The sequence below is a fragment of the Mesoplodon bidens genome (assembly GCF_964165515.1).
Source record: "Mesoplodon bidens genome assembly, chromosome: 10".
Classification (NCBI taxonomy): domain Eukaryota; kingdom Metazoa; phylum Chordata; class Mammalia; order Artiodactyla; family Ziphiidae; genus Mesoplodon; species Mesoplodon bidens.
In genome coordinates this window covers 91,939,248-91,954,940 of record NC_138172.1, presented here as the reverse complement: position 1 = coordinate 91,954,940, position 15,693 = coordinate 91,939,248, and the positions used below count along the sequence as shown (strand labels likewise).

Below are 15,693 nucleotides of genomic sequence, written 5' to 3'. Positions count from 1 at the left end.
CCCTATGAGATCAGAACTATTATCAGCCTTATTTAACCTAACAGGAAACAGAACTCACTCGACGTTACATAGATAAAAGGTGGGGGAGACAGGACTGGAACCCAGGCAGTTCGATTTAAAAGCCCACATGCTTCCACCACTCCACCCAACCCACTGCAGTGCCATTATACCTACTATTGAATTATGGGTTTCTAAATCAGTCTGAGAGTGGAAGCTCTTGCTTGCTATAGCTTTTAATGAGTAGAGTAACATAAAACATAATTGAGAATTTAACATTTGACACACCCCATGAAACGGAGAGCCTCTCTTTGCTCTTTCAGTCCATGCACTCATCTATCTCTCTCCCCTCTCCCTCCTCCTCTCTGCCCCCGAAGTTTTGAGAGCTGCTTCAAGAGCTCTGATTCAGTATCAATGATGCCATTATTCATGGAGTCTGACAAATAGGTCAGTTTCAGGAACTATGTGCTTCCCCTTCTCCGTGTCTTCTATGTCCCATCAGAGAATGAATGCTTCTATCTTAATGTTTCTATTCACAATTAAGAAGGAATTGCTTTTTTTTAATTAAAGAGAAGGGAAATCAAACTATACTCCAATATAAAATAAAAATTAAATTTAAAGAGAGAAAGGAAATCATATTAGTATAGAAACCAAACAACTGATCTATTAGTAATATATTCACTAGGCAAATTATTTACAATGAGTGCAAAAAACCCTGAAAGAATAGTAAGCAAGAAGTTTACTTTTTGCTGAGGTGGTCACAGAATTTGTACAATAATGGGGATACCTAAAGAATAAGAAACTGTCTCCTCATATTTGTAAATAGACTGCTCCATCGACCAAGAGAATCCTATTTCAGGGCTAATACCAGGAACACGGTATTAGATGTGATCATGCAAGCTAAAATTTAGTAAAGTTTAAGCCATCAGAATGTTTTAAAATCATTTTTATCTTTTAAAATACTTCGGCACGGGCTTCCCTGGTGGCGCAGTGGTTGAGAGTCCGCCTGCCGATGCAGGGGACGCCGGTTCATGCCCCGGTCCGGGAGGTTCCCATATGCCGCGGAGCGGTTGGGCCTGTGAGCCATGGCCACTGGGCCTGCGCGTCCGGAGCCTGTGCTCCGCAACGGGAGAGGCCACAACAGTGAGAGGCCCGCGTACAGCAAAAAAAATAATAAATAAAATAAAATAAAATAAAATACTTCGGCACATACTATTTGTGATGAAGAGCTACAGAAATCTTGAGTTTCACATGTTAATTTTATCATCTGTACTTAATAAAATTATCTCTAGTAAAAAAAAAAAAAGTTTGTCCTACATTCAGAGGTAGGAGTGATACACTGCAGAAAGCTAGAACGGTCTCTATGGGCAGTAATGGAGGATGTGATTGTAGAGATACGGAAAAAAAAGAGAAAAACAATCTTCCTAAAGCATTATTTTAACCCCATCGCTCCAAGAGCCCCTCCCCTATTTTTCACCATATCATCTACATTTCTTAGTCTAGCTTTTAAACTTTCCTATTATCTGGCCTCACTTAACATGTACAAGTAGGTTTCCCACTGATTCCCCCCCAAAATGCATCTTTTGCTCAGACCAGTGTTATACACCATGCTCCCTCCCACTTCTGCATCCTCACTTACAGAAAAGCCAAACAAAGTATCATTTATGGGCACCTTCCTTTGGTCAGCTCATTAAGTTACCTACTGAACCCTTATAACAACACATAAGATAGGTATTACCACTGCCATGTTTCCCATTTTAAAGAAAATAAATTGTAACTCAGAGAGATTAAATTATCTAAGAGAACCAAAGCAAGCTTCCTGAGACTTAAACCCAGGGTGGAGTTCAGAGTCCGTGTGCTTTCCTTGACACCGTATTGCTTCCTCTCGTCTGGATGCCCTCCATACTGCCCCGTGGCTAAATCTATGCTAAACTTTTATGTCCAGTTTCAGTCCCATCTCCTCTATGATGCCTTCCCAGGCAACTTGAGTCTTTCCACATTTTGCCTCTCTTTGGGTTTTCTATAGTACTTAAAACCTGTAAAACTTAGAGTTTAAATACTATCTCAAAATGTTTACTGTTGTTTGTTACGCATTCTTTTGCTTTCCAACTTAGGTTATAATTTCTCAAGGGCTTCCTAGGCTGCACACACAGTAGAAGTTTCATGAATACTTAAGCAACTATTCTGAGACTTTCTGGCTTCCTAGCTTAAATAAGAAGAAACACTGGGCTGGAGCATAGAAGGGGTGGTAGGGAGTCAGGGAGCAGAGGGTGGGGAAGGTAGACGGGGCTATAAAATAAAGGATCTTAAATGTCATCCAAAGAGTACAGATTTTTATCTATAAGTGATGAGGAGTCCTCTAAAGTATTTGACAATTGCATAAGAGTTCTAATACAGGGAGCTACATCTGACTATATCCTGAATAATATCAACTGCACAGAGTGAGAGATTGGACTGTGTATAGCCATAGCATTTGTCCTCATCTGTTTCTGTCACAGTGTGAAGTGTTTTACTTTTGTTTATTTAAATCCAAAAGCACACACCCGGCACAAAATTATACTGTGCTAACAGTCAAGGCCGACTCTCCTAGACTCTGTAGAATTTATTATATAGACTCCCAAAGGACTGATAAAAAGACAAATTAATTACAACCAATATTAAGAACTATTTACCCACATTAATAAAATACATTGCTGAAGATGCAGGAATGATGTTTGGAAAGAAAGGCTAATTTACCCAATGTGAGCAATGGAAGGAATTTTCCTAGTTCCAGCCATTAACTTTTGACAAAAATATACATCAAATAATTTCTCAACAGATTTGCTTTACGCGGCAAGGAAAAGGCTATCAATAAACAAAATTTCCTATAAGCAAGTAACTTCTTTTACCCTCTAATCTTTTAAGATCTACATCCTCTCCATCATCCCCTCACTGTTTTTCTTTCTTTCTCTTTCTTCCTTCCTTCCTCTTCCTTTTAATATTTCTTTCTTTCTTTCGTAAATGGGAAAGTCATTCAGCTGACATCCTTATAAGTAGAAATAAGGAGAAAATGCTCATTAAGACTATATATCTAAGAAAAAGGGGTCACAGTCAGAAGGGAAGGAACAAAGACTTCCTCCACTAAAACAAATGCTTCCCTCTTGAGCTAAGGTAATTTTAACTCCTAGGAAAGGTGAAGATTCACCTGTGATCACAAATAAAATTAGCAGTCATCTGTATTTAATGGAGTAGGGATAAAATGCCTCAAGGAAGGAACAAGAGCAAATTGTTCATAAATGTGGGGCCTTGAGGCAATGTTTCCCCGAGGGATGTACAGTGTTAGTTCATATCACCACTGACTACTTTAGAACACTCAGGATGCCAGGGGGCCCTGGAAGCCAACAGCATCTGTGCTTTGCTTGCTTAAACGGAGCAGTGCCTTCCCTGAAAGTTAGAGGCAAGGAAAGGCACAGCACATTAAACCTCCTCTTCGTGTAAGAACCACAACAGCTTCCACTGACGGCCTGAGGTGGTTTTTGTTAGCTCTAATCCTTGGAACACCTCTGAGGACACTTCATACCCCCTTTACAGGTAAAGAACCTGAAGCTTAATGAGTTTGGGAAAAAAACCTATCCGAGGCTTCTCAGCAAGTAAATGGCTGAACCAGATCCTCAAACCAAATCTTACTGACTTCAAAGCCCACGTGCCAGAATTGGAAAGAATGAGTGCGAATTTTATGGGAAAAACAGAACTCCAGAATAATTAAAGAAAACAGATATAATGGAAGAAGAGGCCAGAGGCCCAACCGTCAAGTGCAGAGAGAGAGCCAACTTACCAGCATATTTTGTAGTGTTAGATTCATCCATGGACCAAAAGCAATAATCAAACGCAAATACCTGAATGAAAGAATAAAACATTAAACTTAAAAATTAATTAACTTCCATGAGTAAATCAGACTGAAAAAAATTTCACTGATGAAGATGAGGGTGCCTGCTACTGTCTTATTAAAAAAAAAACCAAAAAACGAAAAAACACCATAGGTTTGATGCTTTATTAACCCTGAAGTTTCTTACAGACTAAATTGATGGTTATTTTCTTGTATTAGACTAAGTTGCATATAGAAATTGCTACTTATCCATAATTCAAACAAGGAGACACCTTAGCCAAATTTTTTTAAATGATACATTTAGTGAGAAAGAACAGTGGCTTCCCTCCCAAGTCCATGGTTCCAGCGTCTGCTGAAACTCTCCAGCCAGACCTTCCATGGCTTCACAAGAAACACTAAAGTGATCAAGTTTCATTGAAACCAGTTCCTTCTAACTTTCCATGACGCTACCATTTCTAGCGCAGCCAAAGTTTTGTCAAAACTCCCCACGTTCCCGGAAATCTTGGACTCCAGGTCTTGGGCCAAGTACTGTTAATAAATCAACAATTCACTCTCGCATGCTTTAGTTTTCTGCATAGTTACTGAATGCCTACTATGTACTAGGAATGGCTGACGCTGCCTCCATAAGGACACACATCTTATCAATGTTTTCCACGCATATGACCACCACTCATGTTCCAGCCATCATTAGCAAATGCGTCGGGCAACGTTCCCCAAAGTGCGCACCAAGGAACAGCAGTTTCATGAGACAGTCCATGAAATAAAGATTACATCCATGAAATAAAGATTACATCATCCAGAAATGGTAGATAGTTTACCCTGCTTAAGATTTTCTATGCAATTCTCAATATTAAAGTCTCTGAAAAGTCCTCCAGCAAATAAACCCATTTAGTTGTGTAACTTTTTTATTTCTCAATTACTTTTGGTGAGGAGACTAACACCTATTAACATGCCTTGAAACTAGTGTTTCTCAGCATACTCCTCAAGCAAACTGGCTCAGGTGACTAAGAAGTGACTTTCACAGGCTCCTTGTTACAGCCTCCCCCCGCCTTGCAACTCTAATGGTAAATTACAATCCTAATGGGGCAGAGACCCTTTAATGCTTAATCATTGCCAAGGGATCGTAAGCACTGAGCAATCAGAACCCAAGATCTTTGACCTGGCACTTGAGACTGGCCATATGAGACCCTTCCAGCCTGTGTCCCCCAACTTCCTTAAGCTTCAGCTGAACTTTCCGTACCTTGGAGTTGCTAAGTACAATTCCACCTCTGTCATTTTCTTTATTTCCACCCTTCAGAATGCTTCATACTCCTTAAGGCCCAGTTCAATATATTTTTCTTCCAGGAAGTATTCCTTGGTTAAACCCAAATGGATTTGCTTTCTCTTCTCTGAACTCTCACAACACCTCTTTAATCCTTTTTTGGTGTGACTCCTATCCCAATTATTTTATTTTTCACTTATCCTGTATATGATGTGTGCATATGTTTTATCTCCCCTGGGAGACAAAGATCCTTAAAAGCAGGAACCATACCTAATTCATATCGGTATCCTGCACTGTCCATAGTAGTTGCTTTGTAATTATTTATTAAATGATTACTGTCATTGAGAACTTGCAAGAAAGAAGGTACTTTCCACATCATCAAAAGACTAAGTTATGCTCTGAATAGTTTCAGCACTACATGTACTTTAATGCTTTTAAAACTGATTCAGGTACACACACAACTTACATCATCAACCTCAAATCCAAATTCAGTTTTGTTATTTATACAAACATTCACTCTGGTCTTATGACAACCAAGGTTAAAACGAACAGCTATGAAACAATAGTTTCAGCCAACAGAGTGTGAAATATTTACTGCATTCAAGGGCTCTTCCAAAGACTTGAGGGACCACACAGGCGTAATCCAGTTAATCTTCCTGCCTCAAGGCAGGACTGAACTTCAACACTTCTGAGAGACGAAGATCTGTCTTGTTTTTAAACATTTCCAGAAAAGGAGATTCTACAACCTCCCTTTAATGGCATCTTATAACACTTAACTTTCAATCCCAGGACATTTTCCTTTCCTTTTGACCTAAATCAACTCTCCTTACTTTAAATGGCCAACAGAGGCTACTTTCCAATTTCTAGGTATGTTCATTGTTTCCCTCTAAAGTCTCAATGAATTCCTCTTAGTAGTTGCTACATACAGTGAAATAATAATTTATTTCCTGTATGTTCATTTTTCATACCTACCTAAAACTTGTATTTAACAGCTTGCTATTTTGCATACAAGGTTAGAAAGCTAGAGATTTACATTCACAGTAATGTTACTTGAAATAAAATGAAATCCACCCCAAAACTGGGGGGGTCTACCCTTAGTAATAATCATTCCAAATTCTGTGCCAACTTTCATTTCTAACAGACGGTTAATAGTCTAAAGTTGTTTTTGCTCATAAAAAGGAAGATAACAATTTTTCATTTTAGGCATTCAACCTCCCGAATTCAGACAAACGTTAAAACTCTGCAGAGGAGAAAGGGCCCTGATAGTACTGGCAGACTTAATTGTTCTTTTCTTGCCAAAAACTGGCCTCTCCCTGAACTATGTCTCGAATTTCAAAACCTTTGATCACAAGCATTTTAGAATGGTCATCTCCCTCAAACCAGTCATGGAGTACAGGTTATGCTTTTACTCAACATTTATCAGTAAGAAAGTTGAAGCCCAGAAATCTGAAGGATTTCCCTAAAAACTCAAAGCAACTGAAAAGATTCTTGTTATCATTTTTTTATTTAAGGCAGGTTACCAGAGATCCCCCCTCCTCCTATGAAATTCCACAGCACCCTATCGCTCCCGTGGCACTAGTTCACATGTGCTCCTGTTTTATGGCTTAGTTCAACTGGTGTGGGTCTCACCTCCACTCAAAGGTGAACCCGTTGGGGGCAGGGGCTTTGTCTCATGCTAGTGCCTGGGTCAGTACTTCATATAGAGCAGCCACTGTATGTAATATTTTTTCAATAAATAAACATAATACCAGGAGAAGAAGTTGGAATGCAGATAAGAACACGGAAGGAACATGAGAAACTGTTATGGAAATGTAGAAGTTCAAACTGCAGGATAGATTTTTAGTGTTGCATTCCTTTCAGACGTACATTTTCAGAGAACTTGGTTCCTTCAAGGGTCAAATACAAATTTGGTCACTAGATGAGTCCTCTTCAGCACCATCATTCCAGGGTTCACGTGGATAAACAAGAGTGGCCACATTAAGTATAATTTGTAGTTTGCACAGAATTAGAACAATTATTTGTTGCTAGAATAATTATTTGGTATGACTGTTATGAAAACAGTGATAAGATGTTTAAAATAATTTCTTCGTCTTAGGTAGCCAATCATTTCCCTTGCAATCTTCTTAGTACTATAAACAAACTAGTATTCACAAACTATTATCTTTCTTTCCACAGCTAAAAATTTAATTATAATTTAATCACAAAGGTTTGTAACAAAAGAGGACATGATTTTCTTATTTTCTAATACAAAATCATTGACATTTCAAAAGAGATAACAAAACCATTTTCTTGAGTTATTCTTTAGAAACTAACCACTTCAAATAATTTTTTTCAAAGCCAGCACATTATACTAGAGAAATATATTTACTCAAGACTTCTAACTAATTTCATTAGAATTCCTAAATGTTTATTTCACCTATTCATTATGAAGTCACTAGTATCTTAATTAGACTGTGGCAGACAGGGGACTTTTTTTTTTTTTTTACACATCTTTCTTGGAGCATCACTGCTTTACAATGGTGTGTTAGTTTCTGCTGTATAACAAAGTGAATCAGCTATACATATACTCTTGCATCTCTCTCCCCCCCTCCCTATCCCACCCCTCTGGGGGTCACAAAGCACTGAGCTGATCTCCCTGTGCTATGCAGCTGCTTCCCACTAGCTATCTATTTTACATTTGGTTGGTGTATATAAGTCCATGCCACTCTCTCACTTCGTCCCACCTTACACTTGCCCCTCCCCGTGTCCTCAAATCCATTCTCTACGTCTGCATCTTTATTCCTGTCCTGCCCCTAGGTTCATCAGAACCTTTTTTTTTTTTTAAGATTCCAATTATATGTATTAGGATACGGTATTTGTTTTTCTCTTTCTGACTTACTTCACTCTGTATGACAGACTCTAGGTCCATCCACCTCACTACAAATAACTCAATTTCATTTCTTTTTATGGCTCAGTAATATTCCATTGTATATGTGTGCCACATCTTCTTTATCCATTTATCTGTGGATGGACACCTAGGTTGCTTCCATGTCCTGGCTATTGTCAAATAGAGCTGCAATGAACATTGTGGTACATGACTCTTTTGGAATTATGATTTTCTCAGGGTATATGCCCAGTAGTGGGATTGCTGGGTCATATGGTAGTTCTATTTTTAGTAAGGGACCTCCATACTGTTCTCCATAGTGGCCGTATCAATTTACATTCCCACCAACAGTGCAAGAGGGTTCCCTTTTCTCCACACCCTCTCCAATATTTATTGTTCGTAGATTCTTTGATGATGGACATTCTGACTGCTGTGAGGTGATACCTCACTGTAGTTTTGATTTGCATTACTCTAATAATTAGTGATATTGAGCATTCTTTCATGTCTGTTTGTTGGCAATCTGTATATATTCTTTGGAGAAATGTCTATTTAGGTCTGTTGCCCATTTTTGGATTGAGTTGTTGGTTTTTTTGATATTGAGCTGCATGAGCTGCTTGTAAATTTTGGACATTAATCCTTTGTCAGTTGCTTCATTTGCAAATATTTTCTCCCATTCTGAGGGCTGTCTTTTCATCTTGTTTATGTTTTCCTTTGCTGTGCAAAAGCTTTTAAGTTTCATTAGATCCCATTTGTTGATTTTTGTTTTTATTTCCATTTCTCTAGGAGGTGGGTCAAAAAGGATCTTGCTGTGATTTATGTCATAGAATGTTCTGCCTACGTTTTCCTCTAAGAGTTTTATACTGTCTGGCCTTACATTTAGGTCTTTAATCCATTTTGAGTTTATTTTTGTGTATGGTGTTAGGGAGTGTTCTAATTTCATTCTTTTACACGTAGCTGTCCATTTTTCCCAGCACCACTTATTGAAGAGGCTGTCTTTTCTCCACTGTATATTCTTGCCTCCTTTATCAAACATAAGGTGACCATATGTCCGTGGGTTTATCTCTGTGCTTTCATTACTGCTCCACAGATCTATATTTCTGTTTTTGTCCCAGTACCATACTGTATTGATTACTGTAGCTTTGTAGTATAGTCTGAAGCCAGGGAGCCTGATTCCTCCAGCTCTGTTTTTCTTTCTCAAGATTGCTTTGGCTATTTGGGTCTTTTGTGGCTCCAAACAAATTGTGAAATTTTTTGTTGTAGTTCTGTGAAAAATGCCATTCGTAGTTTGATAGGGATTGCACTGAATCTGTATATTGCATTGGGTAGTATAGTCATTTTCATAATGTTGATTCTTCCAATCCAAGAACATGGTATATCTCTCCATCTGTTTGTATCATCTTTAATTGCTTTCATTAGTGTCTTATAGTTTTCTGCATACAAGTCTTTTGTCTTCTTAGGTAGGTTTATTCCTAGGCATTATATTCTTTTTGTTGAAGTGGTAAATAGCAGTGTTTCCTTAATTTCTCTTTCAGATTTTTCATCATTAGTGTATAGGAATGCAAGAGATTTCTGTGCATTTTCTATCCTGCTACTTTACCAAGTTCATTGATTAGCTCTAGTAGTTTTCTGGTAGAGCCTTTAGGATTCTCTACGTATAGCATTACGTCATCTGCAAACAGTGACAGCTTTACTGCTTCTTTTCAGATTTGGACTCCTTTTATTTCTTTTCCTTCTCTGATTGCTGTAGCTAAAACTTCCAAAACTATGTTGAATAACAGTGGTGAGAGTGGGCAACCTTGTCTTGTTCCTGATCTTAGTGGAAATGGTTTCAGTTTTTCACCATTGAGAACGATGTTGGCTGTGGGTCTGTCATGTATGGCCTTTATTATGTTGAGGTAGGTTCCCTCTATGCCTACTTTCTGGAGGGTTTTTATCATAAATGGGTGTTGAATTTTGTTGAAAGCTTTTTCTGCATCCATTGAGATAATCATGTGGTTTTTATCCTTAAATCTGGTAATATGGTGTATCACATTGATTGATTTGCATATATTGAAGAATCCTTGCATTCCTGGGATAAACCCCACTTGATCATGGTGCATGATCCTTTTAATGTGCTGTTGGATTCTGTTTGCTAGTACTTTGTTGAGGATTTTTACATCTATGTTCATCAGTGATATTGGCCTGTAGTTTTCTTTCTTTGTGACATCTTTGTCTGTTGTTGGTATCGGGGGATGCTGGTCTCGTAGAGTGAGCTGGGGAGTATTCCTCCCTCTGCTATACTTTGGAAGAGTTTGAGAAGAATAGGTGTTAGCTCTTCTCTAAATGTTTGATAGAATTCGCCTGTGAAGCCATCTGGTCCTGGGCTTTTGTTTGTTGCAAGATTTTTAATCACAGTCTCAATTTCAGCGCTTGTGATTGGTCTGTTTATATTTTCTATTTCTTCCTGTTTCAGTCTCAGAAAGTTGTGCTTTTCTAAGAATTTGTCCATTTTTTCCATGTTGTCCATTTTATTGGCATATAGTTGCTTGTAGTAGTCTCTCATGATCCTTTGTATTTCTGCAGTGTCAGTTGTTACTTCTCCTTTTTCATTTCTAATTCTATTCATTTGAGTCTTCTCCCTTTTTTTCTTGATAAATCTGGCTAATGGTTTATCAATTTTGTTTATCTTCTCAAAGAACCAGCTTTAAGTTTTATTGATCTTTGCGATCGTTTCCTTCATTTCGTTTTCATTTATTTCTGATCTGATCTTTATGATTTCTTTCCTTCTGCTAACTTTGGGGGTTTTTTGTTCTTCTTTCTCTAGTTGCTTTAGGTGTACGGTTACGTTGTTTATTTGAGCTTTTTCTTGTTTCTTGAGGTAGGATTGTATTGCTATAGACTTCCCTCTTAGTACTGCTTTGGCTGCATCCCATAGGTTTTGGGTCATCGTGTTTTCCTTGTCATTTGTTTCTAGATATTTTTTGATTTCCTCTTTGATTTCTTCAGTGATCTCTTGGTTACTTAGTAGTGTACTGTTTAGCCTCCATGTGTTTCTATTTTTTACAGGTTTTTTCCTGTAATTGATATCTAGTCTCATAGCGTTGTGGTTGGAAAAGATACTTGATATGATTTCAGTTTTCTCAAATTTACAAAGGCTTGACTTGTGACCCAAGATACAATCTATCCTGGAGAATGTTCCATGAGCACTTGAGAAAAATGTGTATTCTGTTGTTTTTGGATGGAATGTCCTATAAATATCAATTAAGTCCATCCTGTTTAATGTATCATTTTAAGCTTGTGTTTCCTTAATTGGTTTTTATTGTGGATGATCTGTCCATTGGTGAAAGTGGGGTGTTAAAGTCCCCTACTATGATTGTGTTACTGTCGATTTCCCCTTTTATGGCTGTTAGCATTTGCCTTATGTACTGAGGTGCTCCTCTGTTGGGTGCATAAATGTTTACAATTGTTATTATCTTCTTCTTGGATGGAGTCCTTGAACATCATGTAGAGTTCTTCTTTGTCTCTTGTAATAGTCTTTATTTTAGAGTCTATTTTTTCTGATATGAGAATTGCTACTCCAGCTTTCTTTTGATTTCCATTTGCATGGAATATCTTTTTCCATCCCCTTACCTTCAGTCTGTATGTGTCCCTAGGTCTGAAGTGGGTCTCTTGTAGACAGCATATATATGGGTCTTGTTTTTGTAACCATTCAGCCAGTCTATGTCTTTTGGTGGGAGCATTTAATCCATTTACATTTAAGGTAATTATCAATATGTATGTTCCTATTACCATTTTCTTAATTGTTTTGGGTTTGTTGTTGTATGTCTTTTTCTTCTCGTGTTTTCTGCCTAGAGAAGTTCCTTTAGCATTTGTTGTAAAGCTGGTTTGGTGGTGCTGAATTCTCTTAGCTTCTGCTTGTCTGTAAAGGTTTTAAGTTCTCCGTCAAATCTGAATGAGATCTTTGCTGGGTAATCTTGGCTGTAGGTTTTTCCTTTTCATCACTTTAAATATGTCCTGCCACTCCCTTCTGGCTTGCAGAGTTTCTGCTGAAAGATCAGCTGTTAACCTTATGGGGATTTCCCTGTATGTTATTTGTTGTTTTTCCCTTGCTGCTTTTAACATTTTTTCTTTGTATTAAATGTTTGATAATTTGATTAATATGTGTCTTGGTGTGTTTCTCCTTGGATTTATCCTGTATGGGAATCTCTGTGCTTCCTGGAATTGATTAACTATTTCCTTTCCCATATTAGGGAAGTTTTCAACTATAATCTCTTCAATTTGTTCTCAGTCCCTTTCTTTTTCTCTTCTTCTTCTGGGACCCCTATAATTCGAATGTTGGTGCATTTAACGTTGTCCCAGAGGTCTCTGAGAGTGTCCTCAGTTCTTTTCATTCTTTGTTCTTTATTATGCTCTGCAGTAGTTATTTCCACTATTTTATCTTCCACGTCACTTATCCGTTCTTCTGTGTCAGTTATTCTGCTCTTGATTCCTTCTAGATAATTTTAAACTTTATTGTGTTGTTCATCATTGTTTGTTTGCTCTTTAGTTCTTCTAGGTCCTTGTTAAATGTTTCTTGTATTTTCTCCATTCTATTTCCAAGATGTTGGGTCATCTTTACTATCATTACTCTGAATTCTTTTTTCAGGTAGATTGCCTATTTCCTCTTCATTTGTTAGGTCTGGTGGGTTTTTACCTTGCTCCTTCATTTGCTGTGTGTTTCTCTGTCTTCTCATTTTGCTTAACTTACTGTGTTTGGGGTCTCCTTTTCACAGGCTGCAGGTTCGTGGTTCCCGCTGTTTTTGGTGTCTGCCCCCAGTGGCTAAGGTTGGTTCAGTGTGTTGTGTAGGCTTCCTGGTGGAGGGGACTGGTGCCTGTGTTCTGGTGGATGAGGCTGGATCTTGTCTTTCTGGTGGGCAGGACCGCATCTGATGGTGGGTTTTGGGGTGTCTGTGACCTTATGATTTTAGGCAGCTTCTGTGCTAATGGGTGGGGTTGTGTTCCTGTCTTGCTAGTTGTTTGGCACAGGGTGTCCAGCACTGTAGCTTGCTGGTTGTTTCTCTATAGACACTGAGGTGTCTAGAGAAATCTGTAATGATGGAGGGTGGAGGTGGCTCACCACAGCAGAAGAATGGAGTGGCTTTTGAAACTCACTCTGGATGCTACTTCCAACAACTGAGGGGAATCTGAGGGACTTGGGTCCTGAGCCTATTCTCGCTGTCTCCTGCTCCTCCGATTCTTGCCATGAGTGTGCCACTGTGACGCTTGGTCCCGCAGACCTGCAAATGGCAAGGGTGGGGGCGGGGGACTTCTTAATGCATACAACTGAGCAAAAAAATAAATCAAATTTGGAAACCAAGTATTTTTCATATTTCATCAATGCCAATCAACATCGTGAGAACTTTTTTTGTAAAGAGACCCACAACTTCTAAGATCCTTCAACTAGAAAAAGAGCCAAAGGTACAGATGCTCCCCAGTTGTTTTTAAAATCTGAAAGTCATTGTCTTCACTGTTTTCAATAAAATGTGACTCCACCTTCTCAGAATCCCATTCCTTTCTCTCAGTTTCCAACTTGTAAAATTCAGACCAGCATTTAATTCCTTGCAGCTTGCTGTACATATCTGTCCCACCTTCCACACACTCTTAAAAATGTTAGCTTTGCATCTCTGTGAACTGCTGAACATCCTGTAAAATTATCACAAGCTGTTTTTAATAAGGCAAATGTGCTGAGTGATATACACTCTGAGGCAAATGAGCCTCAGGACTTAGGAGCAGGATGCAGCACAGTGAAAGTCCACTCTTATCGAAAAGACCCATCTCATTGGCATTTCAGCAAAATTCAACTTGCCATTTTTAAAAAAGAAAGAAAGAAAGCATCTTCTATATTCCTTGAAGAATAAGAGGGCATTGGTGTTCTAAGAAATGTGATCTGTAATCATTTTCCTGATCCATAAAAAACAAATGTAAAGGTACTTTCAATTGCATTACCTCTGTTTCCTTTCATTCGTCCTTTCTACTTGCACACTTTCACTAACATGTTCTCCAGTTATAAAACATTTCATCCAGAAAGCATTCAACCAATACCGTTGCCACCCCTCTCAGTTTTAGGTACTACAGGGAACTCAAATATGCATTAGGCATGCATTTTTGTCCTCTAGTCACTTTTGGTCTAGTCACAAAGAGAAAACATAAAAGAATTATTCTTGAAAATTAAAAAGCACGTTTTTTTCCAAAATCATTTTCATACCCTTCAACTCCTCTCCAGGCAGAAAGTCATTAACCCAATACTTTTCTCAAGATAATTTAATTTTAGGCAAAGAAATATCTACAAACATACACACCAGAGTTTTTGCAAAGTGAGTCAAAGACTACTCCCTTTCAAATTTCTTATTAAACTATTTCAGCATCATCTCACATGTCACTCCCTTATGAAACCTTTCTTAAGGACACTACTTCTTATTCTGAATTTCATACCTATCTGACCAGATTGTGTGTATATGTGTATGAGAAAGAGATAGAGAGACTCTCTTTGTTCTATATAATTAATTCTGAGAGGTCAAGACCTTGGTTTTCCTAATGGTTTTATTGCCCATAATCCCACCAATGACCGTTCACTGAAACAACCTTGTAAATCTGTGTTATCCCACACGATGGCTGCTTAAAATAGCCCACACGGGTGAGTGTGAATCCTCCCACACTGCTGCAGGGTAGTAGATAACACAAAAGTCCTTGGTCAGTCAAAGCCTGTTTCCACTCAACTGTGGAAGTGACAAGACAGGTGTCACCATACAGACATTATTTGCGTGTCTACTGGATTCCCACCCCTTTCCCAAAAGACAGGAGCAAACTCCCCTATTCACCTACATATTATGTCACGAGTCAACCATCTCTTCAGCTCTGAGAGCTTCCACCAATGACCAAGAAATCCTCTGGTGGGAAGTCCGGGGGAAAAAAGAAAAGAAAATGTAGAAGTCTAAGAAAGTCTCCCCTTCCTGCAGTCCCCTGCTTCTCTTCACCTCACTGGCCATTCTTCAAGACCTGCCTCAATGTCACCTCCTCCAATGCTTCCTTGACTTCCCTCCTCTGTGCTGCCTCAGTCGATAGCTTCTCCTCTCAAATACACACTCTACATAAGTAATCACACATTTTATATTAAATTAGAACTGTGGGCCTTTTAGCAAAGCGTCTACTGATACGACGCTTGGTGCACAGTAAAACTCAGTATGCGGCAGCTACTGTTATCAGTTTTGATGGTATCTACTGAGGGGGTCCTCTCCCCAGTTAACAGTACAGCTGCCATTTATAGAGTGTTTATTATGTACCAGGCACCATCCTAAGTGTGTTACAGTCTGCTCAAGCTGGGAGGTTTCCTGAGTCAGGGCCTGTGCTAATTCATTTCTTTAGTCATTACAGGCATAGACACAGTAGATACGTGCTCAGTATTTGCTGAATCAAATGAAGAAAGAAAAATGAAAAGGCGAAAAGGTTCATATGGCCTTGACAAGAGAGTTGCTACAGTCCATTGAGTTCTGTGTCAAAAGGATCAATACAAAACACACTGTGTACTTCCTAGCCCCCAAATCCAGAATCAAAAGGGCTTCCCGTGGGGGAGAAAAGTCCACTCTATGTGGGCTGGCTTTGCTTTGCACGAAGGCGTGTGTCTCTCTGCACTCATGCTATCCTGTCATCCTCCTCTCTGGATACAATTCATCCACTGTTCACATCTGCAGA

General features: G+C 38.7%; 1 protein-coding gene across 1 annotated transcript in view; it reads right to left on the bottom strand.

The window, feature by feature from the left end:
- Positions 1–15,693, bottom strand: part of KIF13A (kinesin family member 13A) — a 207,421-nt gene that overhangs the window by 93,279 nt on the left and 98,449 nt on the right. The window contains 1 exon segment of the mRNA XM_081247019.1: positions 3,812–3,872. Within this exon segment, the coding sequence (XP_081103145.1) occupies positions 3,812–3,872 (61 nt within the window).